The 21,452-nt window shown below is 42.9% G+C and overlaps 1 protein-coding gene across 11 annotated transcripts in view; it reads left to right on the top strand.

Annotated features, from left to right (window-relative positions):
- TPM1 (tropomyosin 1 (alpha)) overlaps positions 1-18,217 on the top strand; it is a 33,346-nt gene extending 15,129 nt beyond the window's left edge. For 2 of the 11 annotated variants that reach the window (XM_006831566.1, XM_006831567.1), the window contains exons 3-9: positions 2,308-2,441; positions 4,902-5,019; positions 6,701-6,771; positions 7,551-7,626; positions 8,049-8,111; positions 8,669-8,738; positions 17,332-18,217. In XM_006831566.1, the coding sequence (XP_006831629.1) occupies positions 2,308-2,441; positions 4,902-5,019; positions 6,701-6,771; positions 7,551-7,626; positions 8,049-8,111; positions 8,669-8,738; positions 17,332-17,414 (615 nt within the window). In that variant the 3' untranslated portion in view covers positions 17,415-18,217. Of the gene's footprint in view, positions 1-2,307; positions 2,442-4,901; positions 5,020-6,700; positions 6,772-7,029; positions 7,106-7,550; positions 7,627-8,048; positions 8,112-8,668; positions 8,739-10,129; positions 10,258-11,570; positions 11,770-16,044; positions 16,119-17,331 lie in introns of those variants that run through there. The other 9 variants (XM_006831565.1, XM_006831571.1, XM_006831569.1 and 6 more) reach the window with 8 other exon arrangements.
- Positions 18,218-21,452: the final 3,235 nt, after the last annotated feature.

Here is a 21,452-nt window from a genome sequence, read left to right as displayed (position 1 = left end):
AGTGTCTGACCTAGACACACTATAGAATGTGGGTTTTTTCTGTTTTTGTTTTTTTTTGGGGGGGGGGCAACTTATTTTTCCTTATAAGAATGTCTAATTCTTACAATCTTTATAAGAATTAGAATTTTACTGGAAATAGAAAATACAGAAAAGTGACAATATCAGACCCCAGTTTTCTTTAAAAATAACAACAAAAAAAAGAACCCAGAACTAGTGATTTTTTAAAAATCATTCCCTACATCTAAATTTGCTTGCCCTATGGCCTTCACAGCTTTTCAAAAACAGACATAAAAACCGTTACCTGCCAGTCAGACCTAGCTGGGCCCAGTTACTAGCTATGCACAGATAATGATAATTTTGTGGGCCAGCATAGCAGTCAATTCTCCTCAGATTCATTTCATTTCACCATTTCCTCCTGTGCCCTTCCCCCTCCAGCAAATACTAACAATGTTACCTTTTTTCAAGATAAAATAGATGTTTCTATAAAGTCCCACAGCACAGTTGGGAATGTCCTGATCCCTTCTCTTCCCCAGATAAAACTTGCATTCAAAGTGTTACAAATGAATGTTCTCATAGTCCTTTGATTCAAGGACATAACTACGTAATTGAAGTCTCTGGCTTCATGTAGCCTTTCAAACTGTGTACCTGGGGTCCATAAGCCAAGAAAGTTGTTTTTGGTGTACTTTTTTACTCACTTGATTCAGCAGACATTTTCTGAGCTTGTATTCTGTTCAGGAAACTCTGGTTCTTTAGGATGCTTGCAGTTTAGTCAAGAATGTTGTTGTTGTTAAGTGCCTTCGAGTCGGTTCGGACCCATAGCGACCCTGTACAGGGTTTCCGAGGGTGTAAATCTTTACGGGAGTAGAAAGCCTCATCTTTCTCCCGCGGAGCAGTTCGCAGCCCGATTCGTAACCACTACACTACCAGAGCTCCTTTAGTCAAGAATACAGGAATGTAAATAGAAAACGCACTTGCGTCCCTAGGAATGTAGTGTGATATATAGAAAACTTCCAAGTATCTGGAAAGTGTTCCTTGGTAAACATAAACGCAAAGTGGATGAAGAAGATAAGGAGATGGTAGCTGATTAGTAAATTCCATTTTTCCACTTCTGTACATAATATTTGGAGTCCTGGTGTGGCACTGTGGGTTCATTGGGCTGCAAAATCGGTTTGAACCGCAAGCTCAGCGGTTCAAGCTCACCAATTGCTCCTTGGAAAGACTATACAGGGTTGCTACGAGTCAGAACTGACTCATTAGCACTAGCAACAACAATATAATTAAATTTAGATGACCGCCAATCCAAAAGTTGTATAATGGACTGTCAAAATCTATCAAGTGCTCTGAGGCTCATAGAAACAAGCATTTACAGTAGTAGATCATTATAACTTCCCCAAGTAGGAATCATCTTATTTCAGATATGGATACTAAATTTGAAAATTATATCTGTATTGGTTTTCTCCTTAGGAGTTTGCTACTTGTAGCAATCATGACCTGTTTGTTATCAGAGATTACACTGGGTTTTATATCAAACACACTTGGGCAATTTGTCTTGGTCCTGTTCCCATGTGACCAGTTATTCTAAAGGAGTTACTGGGGAAGAAAAATCAGGAAAATGTTAGTAGATTTTATTGTGTCTCTATATGTTAATGTATTCTAGAACCACTGAATTTTAAAATGTCTTAGTTCTTTTGTAAGGCTCCTTTGAAAAGGTGACTAGGAGAAAGAAGAACAACCCTTCTGAGTCCCATTTCTGGCTGTACTGCATTGTGTGGCTGAGCCCAGTGTAAGTCTTGTGGTCTCTGTCCACACCTCAGGCCACTCTGATGGTAATGAAGCTCTCTTTTAACAGGTAAAGTCAGTATACTGAAATCTAGAAGAAAGGATCCAAGTGAGAGAGCATTGACTAATTCACATGGTCTATCTGCCCAATGGTGTGGTGCTGTGGGTTAATGTGCCAGACTGCAAAGCTGTTTGAACTGCAAGGTCGGCGGTTCAAGCTCACCAGCTGCTCCTTGGAAACCCCATACAGGGTTGCTATGGGTCAGAATCGACTTGTCGGCACTTAACGACAACAACAATCTGCCCAATGAGAATTATGGGTTTGTGAATAGACCTATATGGACATGCACTCCACAAATCAGTGTGTGAATGTCTGAAAACACCAAAGTTGACAAGATTTTGCCATGCACTTAGAACTCCAAGACACAGGCTTCCTGTCTGAAATCAATGTTTTCGTCTCAGGCACTTCCTAAATGCGCCACCCTCACTTTCTCTCCAAGTCTGAAATGCCTCTCACTCTCTACCTAGGCTGAAGCCGATGTAGCTTCTCTGAACAGACGCATCCAGCTGGTTGAGGAAGAGTTGGATCGTGCCCAGGAGCGTCTGGCAACAGCCTTGCAGAAGCTGGAGGAAGCCGAGAAGGCTGCAGATGAGAGTGAGAGGTGAGGACGTGTTGTCCAGTCCATCTTGTTAGCATAGGCCTTTCTTCTGATGGAAGAGGAGGGCTTTTCGGGTCTTTGGGTTATAAGAATTCCAGTCCTGTGGTTGGGTCATTTCCTCCGTTGACTTCAGGTATAGACTTCATTAGTTTCACATTAATGGGATGTGTGTGTGAAGCACTTTTCCTAAACTACAAGGTTACAAAAAGAGAAGGGTTCCTTTCCTACCCCCACAGAGCTCACCATCCAGTAAGGAAGAAGAACCTATAAACAAGAAATCCCAGGGATGCATGTTGGTTTTCTCAGTCCTACTGACCACAGAGGAGTTCTGCATTTAAAAAGCTACACACAACACTCATAAGGGGACTTCAGAAAGTTCATGGGAAAATGGAATTAAGAAATAAGGAATTTTTCCATGAGCTGTTTGAAGCCCCTTCGTGTGTGTGTGTGTGTGTGAGGGTGGCGGGGTGGCGGGGGGGGCTGCTTAGTTTGTGGAAAAATGGAATTTTTCCAGAAACCCCCTATTATATGTACGTACTCTTTATTGTATGTGTGGCACTGTGGGTTAATGTGTTAGACTACCAAGTCACTTTGAACCACAAGGTCGGCAGTTCAAGCTCACCAGCTGCTCTTTGGAAACCCACCCTATACAGGGTCTCACTGAGTCAGCCCCAACTTGACAAAACTTAACAAAAACAACAGCAATCTTTATTATAAAATATACCATCCAGGCTAAGGCCTAGACAAATGAACTCTGGCTGCCAGTTGTTGAATAGCCTAACAAATAGGTGGAACAAAAAGTACAAGGAAAACAGCAGGATGGACCACCAGAGCACGTTGTTTTATACTTACGCCAGGTGAGACGTGCACACACACATGCATGCAGTTAGAACACACCCCACTTAGCCTGGCTGCACTGACTTGCTGCTTCAAGATTCAGCTCTGTGGTTCTTATGGAAGACCTTGGTTTAGACAGACCAGCACAACGTTTGTACTCTAAAAGGCATTCTCTCTGATACTGAACTGTTCACATTAATGAATGAATGCGCCATATTGCATAGACACATTCCAAGAAAGTCTCCTTGACACTAGAGGGGCATCTGCTACTCAAGGAAAGACATAGAATTCAGAACACTGACGTGTGTCTCTGTGCTATGACCAAGGCAGGTGATTGCAGTCAACCGCTTTTTCATCTGCTCCCTGCTCCCATAGGATTAGAGAAGCCTGCTGGTGAAAATCATTAGGTCACGATTCACTGCTGTTCATTGTTCTTTAACCCAGAGTTTTGGAATTCTTTAAGGTGACAGTATGTATTCAACAGTGGTTTTCTGGCTGACTCCTTCCTGAAAAATGTATTAATTGTTAGTGAACCTAAAAGACAGTCTGTTAATGTCAGACTTTCAGAGTAAAAAGGAATTCAGAAATCATTCTCTGCTTTTGCAAATGAGAAACCAGGGCTCAGAGACTGACATCTCATAGCAAATTTGTGGCCCAGCCAAGGCTGGAACTCAAATCTCCTAACATATATTCTAGTGCTCCATCAAAATGGTGATTTATTTTACTGTCTACATACATTTTGATCCTGACTAAGCACTGGATTGCTAACCACAACGTTGGTGGTTCAAACCCACCAGCTGCTCCTCAGAAACCCTATACAGGGTCACTAATAATTGGAATCAGCTTGATGGCACTTAACAGTAGCTGATTACATTTTGGTAAAAAAAAACAAACAAAAAAGTCCCATTTTAGCATGATTTGGTATTCCATAAATCCATAATGATATCATAGGTTGGTTAGTATTATCTGAAGCGATAACGCCAATGTAGGAAGACTTGAAAATACATAGAAGATACTATACTGTTAATTCTGTCTCTCAACACCCACATGATGAGAGTCCGATTAAAGGCAAAATTTAAAGTTCCTGACCTAAAATGTTAGGTTGAACCATAGGAAATTGCCGTTTTTATAGCTATGATGTGGTCAGATATCAGCAGTTTCATGTGGTTTGCTGTAATATTTTTGTGGTTAAAAGAAAAGAGCTATCTGAAAATCAGTTTGCTTTTATTCTGACTCTAGTCCATTTTCAAGCTGAAGCTTCCTACCAGGAAAGGGAAGAAATCATAGTATTTATTTAGCAAGCACAGCATGTTGGCTTTTCTAATTTCCATGCCTCCTAGAGGCAGACGGGATCCTAACATGTTACCTTTCGTTGACATTAGATGCCTGGACAGTTTCACCAACACCCAAACTGAAATTCCATTCACAATGAACAGAGAGAAGTGTGTGTCTTTTTTCTGCCTTTAGCTCTGGAGAGTCTTGCTTCATGATTTGGAAAATAAAAGTAACTCTGTGCTCTATTCTGGTCTGCCAGTTCCGCAGAGCCTTGCATACCACAGCAGTACCACAGGAGTCTCTGGAGTTCTATCTGAGTCTTGGGGTTTTCTAGCTTGTCTTTCTTTTCAGAGGCATGAAAGTCATTGAGAGTCGAGCCCAAAAGGATGAGGAGAAAATGGAAATTCAGGAGATCCAACTTAAAGAGGCCAAGCACATTGCTGAAGATGCCGACCGCAAGTATGAGGAGGTCAGTTCCCGGGGCCCAGCACCTCGTGGACAGCAGAGCAGTGACCTTGGGCACCGCCTTGCATTCCCCATGGGAGTGATCTGCTTCCATGGCAAAGATGGGTGGTTTGGGGAAGCAGCGTTCTTTACCTCTGGGAAACAGTTTTTATTAGATCCTGCTAAGAAATCGCAGGCTTAACCATGAAGTCAGCCAATAGCACTGGTGAAGATACAGCTTTTAGTTCCCCCAAAGATGCAGGACAAAAGACCTTTGGCCAGAAGAAGGGAATGTTGAGACTCTGGTATGTGGTGGAAAGAGGTTCTCGTGTCACCTCACAATGTCTGAGCCACTGAACAGCAGGCCTGCCCATGTAGCTGCTGGATAGATTCATGCAGAGCATTTTCTCTCTGTCCTCCTCTCTCCCTCAAGGGTGGTACATCCATGGTCATCAAGTCGGTTCCTTTCCGACTCACAGTTTCCAAGGCTGTAAATCTTTACAAGAGCAGACAATCTCATCTTTCTCCTGAGTGGCTGCTGGGTTTGAACCATTGACCTCATGGTTCCTAGCCCAATACCCAACCCACAGAGCCACCAGGGCTCTCAAGGGTGGTGGTGGTGGTTATTGTTAGGTGCCATCAAGTTGGTATCGACCCATAGCGACCTTATGCACAGCAGAACAAAACACTGCCCGATCCTGGGCCAACCTCACTACTGTTGCCACGCTTGAGTTCATCGATGCTGCCACTTGGCCAGTCCATCTCGTTGGGGGTCTTCCTCTTTTTCTCTGACCCTCCACCTTACCAAACATGATATCCTTCTCTAGCGACTGGTCCCTCCTGACAATATGTCTGAAGTATGAGAGATGAAGTTTGGCCATCTTGGCCTCCAATCGCATTATCAACACAGATTGATAGGTGAATCAGCTCCTGGTCATGTTGTTATCAGAACAGCTTCCTTTGGATTGAGCATGTCCATACCAGCTGCATTGGCTACTTTCATTTAAGCGTTAGGCCAATGCGACTTTAGTTAAAGGCTTTTGTTTTTGCCTTACTATATCAAGTCATGACTATTCTGAGACAGCATTGACCCTTCATTATCATCATCATCAACTCCAGATTACAGTCTGCCCACTCATTCTGAACTGCCTCAGAGAAGCATTCCTTTTCTCAGGTTCTTCCTTCCACAGAAGAGAAAGCTGACTTCATTAGTCATCTCATCAACCTGTCTCACGTTAGCTTCTCTTAGCAGTCTGTCAGCATCCTTAACCTCCTCCACAAAACGGGGGTTGGTGTGCAGAGCTCTGAAGTGATGAAGTTTTTCTTAGGATTAGTTTCAGTGGCTTCTCAGCTGTACCCACCTCTTCAACTTACCGTGCACCATGTCTCATCATGCTGCTGTTTTGGAGGTTGTGGCTTTTGTATCTCTGGTCTGGCTGCTATGTAATTATGCAGACTTGACCTGGGTCAGTCAGACTTAAAATCGAGACTGTCCAGTCATAACTGACCATTCTGAATCTTAGCGAGTGGAAGCATCTCATTTCCTTTCTATTGGCAACTCCTGATGGGGTGAGGTGTCTCCTCCCTCCATTCTGTGGCCAAGAGAAGCCTTTTGGGTATAGACAAGAACCCGTAGGAGCTGCCCTACCTCACACCACCACTCCCAAAGCTTACAAGCCCCCTGGCCTGTGTCTTTCCTGCTGCAGGTGGCCCGTAAGCTGGTCATCATTGAAAGTGACCTGGAGCGTGCAGAAGAGCGGGCTGAGCTCTCAGAAGGGTAAGCGGGCCCGGCGCCAGGAGGCTGCGTGTGGGGTGCTGCAAAGCAGTGAACTAAACAGCATGACCTTCTGGCAGCTGCGCATTTACCTGTTTCCGACTGGGCTCCTTATGTGCTCATTTGACTCCGATGAGCCACGAGTACAGAACCTAGAGGACTTGTGTGGGATGTCTGTGTGTGGATGCATGTATCACTGCATGCCTTACCTGCACACTGATTTTGTGAATGGCCTTGTGCGTTTCCTATGTCCACTAACAGCCAAGTCCGACAGCTGGAAGAACAATTAAGAATAATGGATCAGACCTTGAAAGCATTAATGGCTGCAGAGGATAAGGTACTGATGGCTCACCTGTGGTTTTTAGGTTTAACTGCAACCCAGATGCCTTTCAGCTTCCAGTATCTGCTAGTTCGTTTGGTGTAACGACTGCGCCTTCACTACACCCTCTGCTCTCTTATATCTTGCTTTAAGTGCTTCCTTTTGGTCCTTTTATGCTCCTTTGTTTTTCCCTTCATAAATGCTCTTTGGTGCAGCCGCAAAAGAAGCCAAATGATCACACTTCAAAGTTGCTGGATTCCGTCACCCTGCCTCTCTACTGTTGCAAGGCTGGGGGACAGTATCCATGTGAGACTGAGCATGTCCATACCCGGTGATTTGGCTACTTTAAAGCAGCCCTTCGTCTCTAGGACTCAATTTTCATTTTTTCCCACCCCTCTCCTTTTTCTCTCCTCCTTCCTTTGGCTTGTCTCCCACCCTTTCTGCCTCTGATCGAAAACATTAGCAAATGTGCCGAGCTTGAAGAAGAATTGAAAACTGTGACGAACAACTTGAAGTCACTGGAGGCTCAGGCTGAGAAGGTAGGCCAGGAGTGTGGTGTGGGGACAAAAAAAGGCATCTTTCAAAAGTCAGTCTTCTGAGGCTCTGCTGATGAAAGCAACAGTCTAGTAGGCGTTTCGGTAAATGGCAAACTTTTGAGGCAATTTCCTGATTTTCTCCTCTTTTTTTTAATAGACAATGTATTTTATACTGGGCATGTGAGTCATCTGTAACAATTTAATTTAGACCAAATGCCAAATGTGGATACATTATCATGTTCGTCTCCCATGTAAAACAATAGGCAAGGAAACAGAATGTATTGTAGCGAGTCATTTAATATCAGAGGTTCTGTTACCTCCTAAGAGATCTGTAACATCTGGTGGCTGGCGCTTTCTTTATATGAGAAGAAGTGAGTGTGGCATGAGCAGCAGCCTGACATCTGGAATGTTCTTTCTAATTACAGTACTCGCAGAAGGAAGACAAGTATGAGGAAGAGATCAAGGTCCTTTCTGACAAGCTGAAAGAGGTAATATTAAGAGTCTTTGGGAGATGAAGTCGACTGCATTTTAAACAAGGTGGTTTTACACAGGTAGTCAGGGCTTTTCATGTTAAAGTGGAGTTGGTCCAAGGGAAGAATCGTCAAAGGTCATCTTAGAGTTGATGTCCAGTGCTATTTGCTTCTCTCTTGCAGACTCCTTTTTTGGGTATTATACTTGATTTTCATTCTCTAGTTTTCCCTATACTTGTAAATAAAAAAATTTTTTTTAACAAGAAGAAAAAGAAAATTCCAAACCAGTTATTCTCAAGTTGATTCTGACTTCTGACAACCCCATGTGTGTCAGAGAAGAGCTATGCTCCCTAGGGTTTTTAATGGCTGGTGGGTTTTTGTTTTGTTTTGTTTTTAAGAAGTAGTTTGCCAGGTCTTTCTTCCAAGGCACTGCTGGTTGGACTTGAACCTCCAACCCTTCAGTTGGAAGCCAAGCATCCTAAACCTTTGTACAACCCAGGGACTCCCCCTATACTTGTAGCTACAGGAAATTGACAGCATCCCAGTTTTCACTTAAATAAACTGAATCATTACAGGCCGAGACTCGGGCTGAGTTTGCAGAGAGGTCAGTAACTAAGTTGGAGAAAAGCATTGATGACTTAGAAGGTAAGTTCTTAAGTTTTATTTTTAATTTTACCCTAAGGTTGGATATGGATAGGCCTGACAGGTTTTATCCTCCACGTGCCTCCATCTTGATGCACTTCTTTGCTCTTGCACACTCTTCCTGCCTGTCCTCGGGAGTTCTCTCACTGTGACTCTTAAACTCTCAGACGTGAGTCCTCTGTTCACCAGGTGACTGATCAGCCTCCAGACGGGGCACATCTCTTTTTATAATGGCAGGTGTCACCCAGCTTTATTTTCCACTGTGTGGCAGGCTCACCTTTCATTGTGAACAAGATTGTAGGTGAGAGGGTTTCTCCTAAATGTCTGAATGGTGTGAACTTGTTTTTAGACGGTCTTTTTTTTCAGTTCCCAATTAAGAGTCGTGAATGATCTCAGCTAAGGGCTAAGAACTGATGCTCTGTGTCCTAAGGGAGGAGGTGACCAGGAGGGCATTGTGCTTTCAGATTTTATTTATGTCCTTCACCCTTAAGCTGTTTTGGTTTTATTTTGGTAAGACTCAGTCCCAGATAATCCTCCATATTGAGCTCTGAGGCTTGTGGAGGGTCAGCTGTGAAAAAGAAAGAAAAGATACATGTAACAGACACATCATGGGCAGCATGGGCGAGAGAGGGGTGCAGATAGACTATAACCAAGGGAGTGCAGAAGAGCAAATGACAAAGGTGTACAAAACCGTCTGCCAGTCAGCAGCACACTATGAAACCTTCATCATTGGCCAAATGAAAATGAAAACTTGCTCCCACAGTGCCAAGAAAAGTGGCTCACCTTGCTTTACTCTTGGGCCAGTAATGGGGTAGCTGAGTTGACAAGTCCACAAGGAGTAGTTTCAATGACACTAGGAAATCAGTATCCCAGTGGTCAGTCTAGATCGTACAGGAACTTGGTGGTTTGAAGGTGGAGTCCAGTGAGCTTAGATTACAGACTGGAGTCAAAATTGTTATTCCAAAACACTGCCTATGGCTATATTTTTTCCACTGTTTATAGCAGCAGGTGGCTGACGACTCCAGTGTAATGAAAATAGGGCTCGGTAAAAAAAAGATGTTCCATTACCCCGCCATGAGGAGGAGACAGCCTTCTGTGGTTTTGTTTAGAGTGTAACATGACTGATACGTCGACCATATTTATTATGATTTTCATATGGAGATTTTCTCATTTTATCTTCTAATGGGTTTTGTTCTCTTTGTTTTTGTTTCAATTCATTTTAAAAACAAAAACGCACGCCTCCTGCATTGGCCACCTGCTGCGGCACCGATTCCTTCATGCATTGCCCTTTTCTTGCTGCTGTGTCGGGGTGGTCTCCATGCCGCTCTCACTCCCTCCATCTCTCGGTCATTCTCCATGTCCTTGCATCTCTGCCTTCCACTTCCTGGTCATAGACGAGCTGTACGCTCAGAAACTGAAGTACAAAGCCATCAGCGAGGAGCTGGACCACGCTCTCAACGATATGACTTCCATGTAAATGTCCATCCACCCCACCTGCTCACACCCATGCCCTCATGCTCACGCTGGAAACCCACCACTGCTCCTGCTTTGCCTCTGTAGTGTCAAGCTATATACTCTTCTGTTCGTTCTCTTTTGCATAAACTTGCATAGTGGGCGGGGTTTCTCATTCCTTTCAGAGAAAGACCAAGCAGATTAAATCTGCCCTTTACCGTTTTCCATTCAGAATCTGTCAATTTTGTAATCTCTGAGCTAACTTTTTCCCCCCGCCCAGCAATGACCTGGAGCACTCACTATCCACCTTAGGAAATTAACCTGGGCTCTAATAAAATTTGAAGATCGCACAACTGTGTAGTAGCGTCCCAAGAAATGTCAAAATTGGTTTCCAGAGATTCATTAACTACAACATGATCATTTCTGTAAACAAAATCTAAATTTATGAAAACCCTAAGTCTTCTGGCTACTGAGACTCTATGTGGAAAGCAGTTGGAATGATCTCAGACCACCTAGAGTATGGGGCTGTGAACAGCATCTCTCCCTTACTTAACGAAAATTCTAGAGAGAAATGAGCCCCCTGGTAACCACCAACCTTGTCAAAGAAATGGGAAATAAAACAGAAGATTATACAGTCTGAATTGTGGAGTTAACGCCCCAGGTTCTGCAGCTGTGGGGCAGTGACAGTTGGAGTAGTCCTATTTCCATGCACACCTAGTTGGCATATTACTACTAACCACACATAACTTTGAGCTTACTGCTTCTTTAAATTCTAACCTGGAATGTTACCCTCTTAGGACGGTTAGTCCTCTTAACAGTGTCAAGCTGAGTTCCACTGAAGCTGGAAATCCCTTTTCCTGGTCCATGGGTCTCACTCCCTTATTCTGACAAGTGTAGCTTGTACCTGCTGCTTTACCACTTGTAGAATCTCCACCCTCAAAAAGGGAGAGAGAAAAAAAGTCTCCTTAGAGACCTGATGGTCGCCAGGGAAACGAGAACACGCCCACCATTTCTTACCTCATTTGTAGATAAGGGATGGATGGATCACCTCAAAATAGGCAGAAATAGGCAAGGCTATGGGAAAACAACCGAGCATCAGATATGATTAAGCATTCGAAAAGTGGGTTCTGCTTAAAATGTGTTTTAAAATTCTGCTCATGCGTCATCCTAGAATGAACCTGAACCCCAGGGAACCTATAATGGTCCCAGGTGCAGAGTGGGTTGAGGTAGACACCTGCCCCCAGGTGCAGCCTGTGATGCTATTTGCATGCCTGCTTCTCACCTGTGTGTCAAGTGTTGCTCTCCATTTGGTTTTCTTTCTTTTTTTTCTTGTTTCTATTGTGCCACTGTTTTCTTTGTCTCCCACCTTTTATTTTCTCACAGATAAGTTTCTTTGCTTCACTTCTCCCAAGACTCCTTCATCAAGCTGGGTGTTCCACCTCTCTGAGCTCTGCAGTTTGTCTCTTCTCCAGCTGACCCTGGTCCTTGCTTTTAGCATCTTGCCTTAGGGCCAGACCACAAGGTGCCATCTCTTACACAGATGCTCTTCATTTCAGTGTAAAATAAACACTGTGCGTAAGCTGTTTCTGTTTGCTATTCTTTTTACTCCTTATTTATTGACAAGTTTCATTTCAACACTGAATAAAGCTACAAATCTGCTTCACGCATATAAAGGGTTTATTTTTGGCGGCTGCTTAAAATTTTTTTTTCTCTTATTGAACATAAATCTCAAAAGTACTAAGTCGAGAATTTCTAAAGCAGTATTTCTTGGTGGAACTTTTAAGAAATATGCATGTGCTCCAGCCTCCTCTCAGAGTTCTGGTCTCCAAAATTAGAGTGGACTCAGACATTGGGGTTTTAGGGATTCTGTGGTTCTGATAGTTTAAGTACCATTGCATAGGAGACGTTGCGGTCAGAAAACTGGCTTGAGGCGTCTTCCCTATTGCCAGAGGTTCCGTTTGCGGTGTGGGGACCCATCTGTTGATTTTTAGATGACCTTGTGTAGCCATCAGAGAACATGGCTAACTAATAAAAGGGTCACCATGACCTTCAGAGCAATCCCACATTGGTAAGAACTTATTTATTGAGAAAGGTCAACAGGAACTCAGATTCAAATAGTCAAATGAGTAAAAGTTTAATAAAAGTCCATTCAATTACTCAAGCACCTTCATTTTGATGGTGAAAATGGTACTGGGTATCTAAACATCACTGTACACCGGAGTGCCCCGCATTCTTTAGGCGAGGCTGCACAGATGTAATGTGGGATAGGTGTTTTCAGCATTTGTGGGAACTTTTAAAGTGTACCCATTAAAGTTGAGTCTGTTGGATTTGTTTTCTTTTGTTCTGTTTTTCCTGAAAAGTAGATGCTTGAAATTGTTCAGAATAGTTCATTTTGTCTGGGCTTCTGTATTTTACTTCACAAGTATCAATTAAGTGATTTTTTTTTTTCTTTTGCCCAAAGCACACATTGCAAAATTAGAACTTTAAAATGACATGACTTCTGTTTAATTCCCAGTATTTCTCTGTCCTCAACAATCTGGCTATATTTTCCCTGTGTTTTCAGTGTGGGTCATCTTTGTTTTGTGGCTGCTGTATTTTTATCCAAATAGTGCATGCTTTATACAGTTGGTTTTTTTTTCCAGAATTGCACAGCCCCTCATGCGTTAGTTTCCTATCCCTGTTACATGTGAAAAAATACAGTTCTTATTAATCCAAGAAGGTTGCTATATACCATGATGCTCAAATAAATTTGGACAGACTCTAAAAAATTGTGTCTATTACTCTACAAAGACTTAAGAGCAGAGAGAAAAATAATGTTGATAAGAAGGCTGTGAATTAAAGTATTTTAGTAGTGACACAGTGATGGAGTCCTGGTGTGGCATTGTAGGTTAAACACTCGACTGCAAGTTTGATTTGAACTATAAGGTTGGCATTTCAAAGGTCACCAGCTGCTCCTCGAAAACCCTATGCAGGGTTGCTCTGAGTCAGACTGACGCAGTGTTATTTAATAACAACAACATATAGGAGTATATATATATTTTTTAATTTAGATTATGGACAGTGTCTTCCTCAAGAGGAATAAGCATCTCTGTACTTTTCATGGTATTCTTTGTACCTGCTTTGGACCATGGTCCCTGCCTTGTTCTTTTTTTAAATTCAGAGTTGATGAGAGTGTGTCCTTCTCTAAGTAATTCAGCTTCCTGTCACAGACAAAGTGACAAGTCTGCAAGTTCTGTTGAGCACATGTTCACATAATTCTAGAAAACATTTGTTTTTTGGAAACCCTTCCTGAGACTTTCACACATTCAGTAAGTCTACAAGGAGATATATGGGAAGTGAATGGATTGGGAAGGCAGATCTGGCGTAGCCCAAGAATGTGTGGGTGGACAAGGGAATAAAATTTGATATTACCTAGAAGTTATTAGAGCCCGAGCTTCTAGTTCAGAGGGCCAGGCCAGAGTTGCAGCTGCTTAAAGAATCTCGGACTAAACGAGAAGCACAGTCTGAGTATTAGACGCCAGGGTCTAGGAGACAAGAACAGAAGGGAAAAGTACTTCCAAATGGATAGATGTGCCTGATCTGTCCTCAGGTTGCCCAGACATATCAGCTCCATGGCAGCTAAAACAGAGCAGGCTAGGGGAAGGGCAACTGCCATAGAAGCTGAATTCATGGAGACCCTCTGGATTCTCTAGAGTTTCTCTAGAGCTCTTCCATTCCAGCTTGGCCAAACATTGGCTCAGCAAACTGAGACAGCCTACCTGCCCAGGAGTAGCTCCCAGCAATGTGTGGGTGTACTAGTGGGATTTACATTTTGTAGCCCCCAAGCATGTGACATAGATATCACTGTAGAAGGTGGTGGGTGGTGGAAAGGTGCCACAGAGATGAGCCATGAGTATGCTTTGCCTGCAGCGAACTACCTTGTGGGAAGACAGGCAAGGGAAGCCAGTCTGAAGAGATAGTGTTCAAGTGGTGCCAACAGGGATGAGAGTAATTCTGAACGGGAAATTCCTGGAGGAGTAGATATTTGTTTAGAGTTTTGAAGATTCTGAAAATATACAAAAATAAAGGGGACTAGACACAACCACGCTAGAAAACATAATGAACTCAGCATATTTCTCATATCCCATTACCGAAGAAAAAGAAAGAGAATGGACCAACTTCCCAAGAGTCTCTAGGGGCTAGAGACTGGACAGTTTCCCCAAGAATAGGATTGCCAGCTTTCTGAAGATCATCACATAGAGTTTCTGGATCCAGGTCACACTGTTGCCCCGAACATGAGCCAAAGCTTTTCATGGTGGGTGCCTGGCTTCTGTGATTCTGAGGATGTCAGAAAAAGACTCATTCTTGCTGTGGATGGCTTGCTTACTTGCCATGTAAACAGATTACATGTCGGTGTATAAAATTCCTATCACACGATTCTCCCCACACACGTTCAAGATTTTGCTCAGTTTCTACACCTCCACCTTGTAAGGAAGCATGAGTTGTTCTTCTTAAAAGATTAGGAGAGAGATTCTGAATTCGTTTGGAGATGTGTGCTTGCTTTGCTGCCTTAGTTGGGTGGTGTTAAGTGCCGTCGAGTCGGTTCCGACCCATAGCGACCCTGTACAGGGTGTACAGCACACTGTATGTCACAGTTGGACGAGAGTTCAGGATTTGTACTTGTATCCTGGTGGCTGGGGAAGACCAAGGAGCTTAGGTCCTCTGCTTTCTCCTGTTGAAAGAAAGCCCACACTTTTCACTCCCCAGGGGATGTGCAGTAACCAGGACACATCATAAGCACACAGATGGAGTTCAGGGTGCCTGGCAGCCCTCCCATAGACTGGTTTTTGTTGAAACGTCTTCTTTCCTGTTCTCCCGAATTCAAGTCAAACTCGGTTTGGTGGAACTTTTGGGTTTTCTTTTGGTTTGGGTTTTGTTGCTATTTTATTTTTTTTAATTCAAAGGACAATTGGTTACAGTTGAAGGTTGAGTCAAGATATCCTGCCTTAAAAGTTAAATTTTGAAACCAGCATCTCATAGACATTTGCCACTTTTTCCCCACCACCTTGTTGGCATGCCTGTACTTAATAGGGGCTTTTTCAGAAATCAGAGGCTCAGAACCAGAGCATCCCACCTACTTAGTAATTCCAGTGACGGAAGCACACAATTCATTCTGCAAACAGGAAGATGGCACACAGCATCTTTTAGGGAAAGCAGTGAAGTCAGTTGCTTCTAGATTTACCTGAAATGTCTTTGTTTTCTGATGTAGAACCAACTGACATTTCACTTCCTCATTTTGTTTTGTTTTTTTAATGATACTTAACAAGTATATTCTATTGAGGCTACTTCAGCATTTCAAACAAGTTCATGCAGTGGGAGTAGGCCCCTCTTGGTACTACCTGAATGGAAGGCTTATCCCTGTGAGTAAAGATGCAGGGGGTTCGGGGAAGAGGTGGCCAGAAATGGAGGGTTGAACTTGTACCATACGGTTTCCATTGAGTTCTAGCAAGAGGGGATGGATGACAGGCTGGGCTCAGTGTCAAGATGGTTGCCAGAAACTGCATTCGGCGCAGTCCCCTTGTACTTCTCTGGGCAAATAAAGAAGTACCTTCACTCCCTCTCCTGTCCAACTGGTCCCTTTTTCTCCCCTGCCAACTAAGAGGACCCTTGTTAAGTCCGCTAGGCCTTCTACTGCCCACCCTCCCTGGACACAGGACAGATGACCATGGGGTAAGAATAAACTCACCAGTGACCAGTTGCCACCCTGCCTGAGGAGTCTGTCTTCTCTGTTTTTCCGTCCACTCCTTCTCACAAGTCTAACTAACCTCTCTTCCTTCTGCCTCCTCTTTTCTGCTTACCTGCTTGCTGACCTATACAGATCAACTCTACCAGCAACTTGAGCAAAACCGCCGTCTAACTAACGAACTAAAGCTGGCCCTGAATGAGGATTAAATTTAAGGGTGAAAGAACCTGGGCTGAAGTCTAGGGTTGGAACCCATTTGCAGGAAATCAAAGACTGCCATACCTTCAGCTCATAAGGCTGAAAGCAGTACTGTAAATGAATGGAATCAGCTGAAAGGCTGACTTTGCCTGCGTAGTCCTCTAGCTATCTGGAGTAACTCAATTCAGCTTTATATACTACAGTACATACATTACGTATACAGTTACATACCAGAGGGCTTGAAAATGTTCTTGGGGAAATGGAAATGAAAGATAATGGAATTCTTCCCCAAACTTTTTGCAGTGCCCTCATATTTATAGCAATCCGTTCAGTACTCCTCTTTGCAAAAACAGGTCCTCTTATTTGAACTGGCACATAATGAGACCCAAAAATGTTTTCTGTTTCTCAGAGAACTGAGACCTGCTTTACAGTAGAAAGCCAAAGCAGAGAGAGAGTGTGTGTTATATATATATATTCCTATCACATATTCATATTCCTAGCTTCTCAATATCTGGAATCCTGTTTGAAATATGATAAAATGTACTGATGTTTGGGCAAAATAGCTTTGAAAGGCGCTCCTGTCAGGACTCACTGGTTGTCTGAAAGGTATGCTTTGTTCAGTCTAACAGTGTTGTTGGGATCTGGTTGAAAATGTCATAGTGATAATAAATCAAACACTATAAGACTTTTAAGAGAATGTCCTAATGAAGTGTGCATGCAACATGTTCATATCTTTTTTTTTTTTAATAAGCAACAGAAATAAGTCATTTGAAAAGTTACCAGATACCCTATCCATGGCATCCTTGTTTTCTGTGAGGTTGTGTTACAACACAACTCCTAGAACCTTGAACTGCCTATAATTTAGAAATGCCTGCCATTATTAACGTGCCGGCTTTGTATAACAACGCTGCAAGCCTCTCACAGTTCCCACGACACCCGATCAATGAACCTGCACCAAGGGCCGCCTGCATTTGTTTCTCAGAGCGGACTGCTGGTGACGGTACACCTGACGCACTGGGAGAACCCGCCGTGTCTGGGGTTCTGTTGGGTCAAAGACGTCTGCCCCTTCTGAGATCCTTGTCTGGAAATGAGTCATGTCCTATGAGCATGCCTAGTTGTAATCATCTCATCCGGTGTTTGTGATTGATGTTTGCCTAAATGTACAACCCACCATTGTGTCCAAGCTCGGCTATTCATGACTTGAATTTTCTAATCCCACCACAGAGAAAGTGGCTCATGCCAAAGAAGAAAACCTTAGTATGCATCAGATGCTGGATCAGACTTTACTGGAGTTAAACAACATGTGAAAACCTCCTAGCCGTGACCACATGCTTTCATTTTGTTTTTCGTTGTTTTTGTTTTGTTTTGTTTTCGTTTCGTTTTTAAACACTTGCTTGCCATGAAACCCCTTACATGCATTTTTTTTTTTTTAATTTACCTTTGCCACTGTCACAAAACTGTCCGCGAAATGCCAGATAGATCAGGGGGGTGGGGAGAACACGCACACACAACAGGGCAGGCCCATGTCAGGGCACCAATGATTTCAACGTGCCATTTCCCAGGTTGATGTTGCCACACTTTGTAGAGAGTCTAGCAACACATTAAGTGTAGCCAGTCTAGGAATCCTCACTGAAACAGAAAGATTTCCAAAGTGCCAATGGTATTGTCAGCAGGAAGATTAATGTTGGAAACACAATCAGGTGTGGATTGGTGCTACTTTCAACAAAAGGTCCCCCCCGAGTGGTCCTTTGTTCAATATTGTACAATTTAGAACTCTGTCCAACACTAATTTATTTTGTCTTGGGTTTTACTGCGAGATGAGATTGTAGATCCCATATGCCTGAATTCACTAAAGCCGAGGGTTTGTAAGCCACGCTGCTCTCTGTAAGATTTTCCGTTTGTTTCTAATTTGGCACACTTGCATTACAATTGCTAGGTTAGCATTCAATGTGGAGTTCCACTCTTTTCAATTCTCCATGTTAAAGTGAAAGATTTAGGCACTACATATGATTGGTGAAGAAAAAACTACATTTTTCTTAAGAGTTATAACTATATGTAAACATTGTATAATGAAATGGAATAAAATGCACCTTGTGGGACATTTTCTAAATTTGGTGGTCCTGTCATTTGTATGGTTTTACTTTGTGAACTTTGGATCGCGTGATTGCCCTGCCGTCTCCCGCAAATGGTTTCTTAAAACAGAAAAACATCCCCCGGTCCAGGGGAAACCCAAGTTTTTAGTATCACTCCTCAGAAACACTAACAGTAGCACCGTACTGACCTGACAAAGTTACAACCAAGCAGGAAAGACCCTTTCACCAGTTGGTTTCCCTATTATTTGTCTGCGTCTACCCAAACAGGAAGATCTTTTCCTGATATGATCCTGTGGGATAAAGCATTGGACTGCAAGGTCGGTTTGAACCTCTTAGTAGGCAGTTCAAATTCACCAGCCGCTCCTCAGAAAACCTACATAGGGTCACTGAGTCAGAACCAACTTGATGGCACCTAACAACAAAGGTACAAAGGTTAAACTCTGCTGTGAACTGAAAGGTTAGCAATTCACGCCCACCCACTGGCCCTGCAGGAAAAAGCCCTGGTCACCTGTTTCTATAAAAGTTACAGCCTAGATAACCCCGTGGGGCAGTTCTGCTCTGTTACATGGAGTTACTCTGAGTCAGTAATGGACACCTAACACCAGTACCACAAGTTTTACTGGATTTAGGGTTTTTCCTCAAGTTTTAGCCAAGTATGTAGGTGCATCAATAAATTGGGGTTAATACACTAAATCTGGGAGTTCTGGTGTGACTCTAAGCACTAGGGCCAGCAGTTTAAACCCACAAGCAGCTCCTCAGAAACCCTATACAGGGTCACTTTGAGTTGGAACCAACTCAATGGTACTTAACCACCACCTCCAAATCTGCTATTGCCAGCACTGCTACCCCCAGCACCATGCTTCTACTCCAAAGTCTTGGTGATATTTTTTGCTTTCCAGCTTGTATGGATCCTAAGTTCCAATACTTATTTATTTTCTTGGAAACAAGCTATCATGGATCATTTCTCTTGCTCTTGACTTTATGGGTAAAAATAGATTACAAACAATATCCATATTTGGCTTAACTTGTGTGGCTGGGGGTTAAAAAAACAGTGTTCTCATGAAAAGCCAACACAGTAAAATAGGAACAAACAAATGAGAACTCATTTGGATACAGATCCAGTATTTTCATTCAAAAGTATTAACTAGCTCTGCTCTTCCATGTTCTAAAGTCAAGTGTTTATTCTCAGTGGAAGGAGAGATGGTTTAAGACAAAAATGCTGAATAGAAGTCTGCAAGCCTGCCTTCCAGAGCCCACTTCTAAAAAGCCTCTCCCCTTTTTCAAGCAATGAAATGCTGAGTTAATCTTTCCACATCTTCACCACCCCTAGGCTCATCCTTCTTGGTCCTTAGATACGGAAACAGAATGCCTTTGCCTCAAGATGCCTTTCCTAAACCAAGTCCTTTTACATACTAAACCTTGCTTGAAATCATAACCCTGTCCTTTACTAGGGGCCTAACGTTGGAAAAGAATTCCTCAAGGAGATGGACTGACAACACAGCTGTAGCCATGGGCATAAGCAATGATTCTGAGTGTGGCACAGGACAGGGCATTGTTTCGTTCTGTTGCACATAGGGTCACAGAACTGACAACACCTAACAGCCCCCCTGGGTGGTGCAAACAGTTAATGTAACTGCTGGCTAAGAGGTTGAATCTGAGTCCATTCAGAGGCACCTTGTTAGAAAGACTGGTGGATCTATACTTATGAAAAACCACCCATGAAAAACCTTATGGGACAGTTCTTTGACACCCATGGGGTCGCTGTGAGTAAGAACTGGTTCAACAACAAACTGGTGGTGTGGTCTAATCTCGGAAAATCCTGTAAAGTTCCCAAATCTGAGTTTCCTTAAATCTGTAACAGGATGAGAATAGCGCCTATCTCCCAACAGGGTTCCTGTGAAGAGTATGTGTATAATTTATGCCCAGTACCTCCATGTCAGACAGCCTAGAGTATACTAAATCAATGTCAATAGGCTAACTGCAAGGTTAGTGATTCAAACCCAGCTGTGGAGCGGAAGAAAGAGGAGGCTACCAGCTCCCAGTAAAGATTTACAGTCTCAGAAACTATATAGAGTCACTCTGGGTTGGTTTTGTGTGTGTAGTACTGCGGTCACTGGATTTGCCACATGTTCTCCAAAGACACCCCACCACCACCAGAGAGGACGTATAATATACATAGTCAAACGTAGACATCACTAACATTGCTAGAAGGATACTGATAGTTATTCATAGTATTCTTAGATGCTGTTAATTGTACGTACCAGAATTTGTCAGAGGCCCCACACCTATGTGATTTCATTTAGACCTAACACCAGTCCACATTTTGCTGACTCAGAAATACAGAGACAAAGGCAGGAGGAGCATATTTGCTCATAGTTCCAGAGCTCATAAATAGTGGAGTTGGGCTTCTAACCCAGGCCTGTCTGACTCCATAGCCCTATTTAGATTATTCTTCCACATATTTCAAACATTTTACAGCAAAAGAAAAGTGTCTATAAACATAAGAGGTAGAAACACATGGGGCAACAGGTAACAGTTGGGAGAAAAGGAGCCTGGGATGATGTAGGATGAATCTACTACTTACAGCTGGTATGATCGTGGATTCTAGAGTCACGTGAGATGAATTTTGAAACGTCATGCCAGTTCACAGAATTACTACCTCATCTTTCCAATGAGTGTGAGAGAGAAAAGTGCCATACATCTTAGGTCTGGTTGGGTGTGTTAATCTCTGTGAACAGGCCACCATGTGGGTTAAGGGTAGGGAGATTAGGGCACTTTATGTAGAAAAACTAAGGCTGGGGGCCAATATGGCCACCCTGTAGAAAACCATGTTGTAGAGTGCAAGAATTCAGGATTCATACTCTAAATTCCATTGCTGAAGCTTAGGAGGCCCCATGGTTCATAATGACTTTGTGCAGAATAGAACGTGGAGCTCTACCTACAGAGAATAGGGTGCTGGGTAAAAAGAGAAGCATCTTCCAAAGATGTTTAAATTGTTGATGAGAGTTGTACAATGTGTTGTAAAGGAAAAAAGAAAGGTGCTTTATGGATATACTCTGAACATTTGGGACTGCTATCAGAGAGAACATTCCCCTTATTGCTCTTAGAGATACCACTAGTAGAAACAAAACATAATTCTTGTGTATGTATCCTTCAGAGTAGAGTATTTTTTAACTTGTCTTTTTTTTTCTCTCCAGGAAAAAAATAACTTTTTTACTTGTACAAAGATTTGAGTCAATGTTAACCACTTTT

Source organism: Chrysochloris asiatica, unplaced genomic scaffold, assembly GCF_000296735.1.
Source record: "Chrysochloris asiatica unplaced genomic scaffold, ChrAsi1.0 scaffold00004, whole genome shotgun sequence".
NCBI lineage: Eukaryota > Metazoa > Chordata > Mammalia > Afrosoricida > Chrysochloridae > Chrysochloris > Chrysochloris asiatica.
Note: the sequence above shows the minus strand (reverse complement) of the source record. Positions and strands in the feature narration are given on the sequence as shown.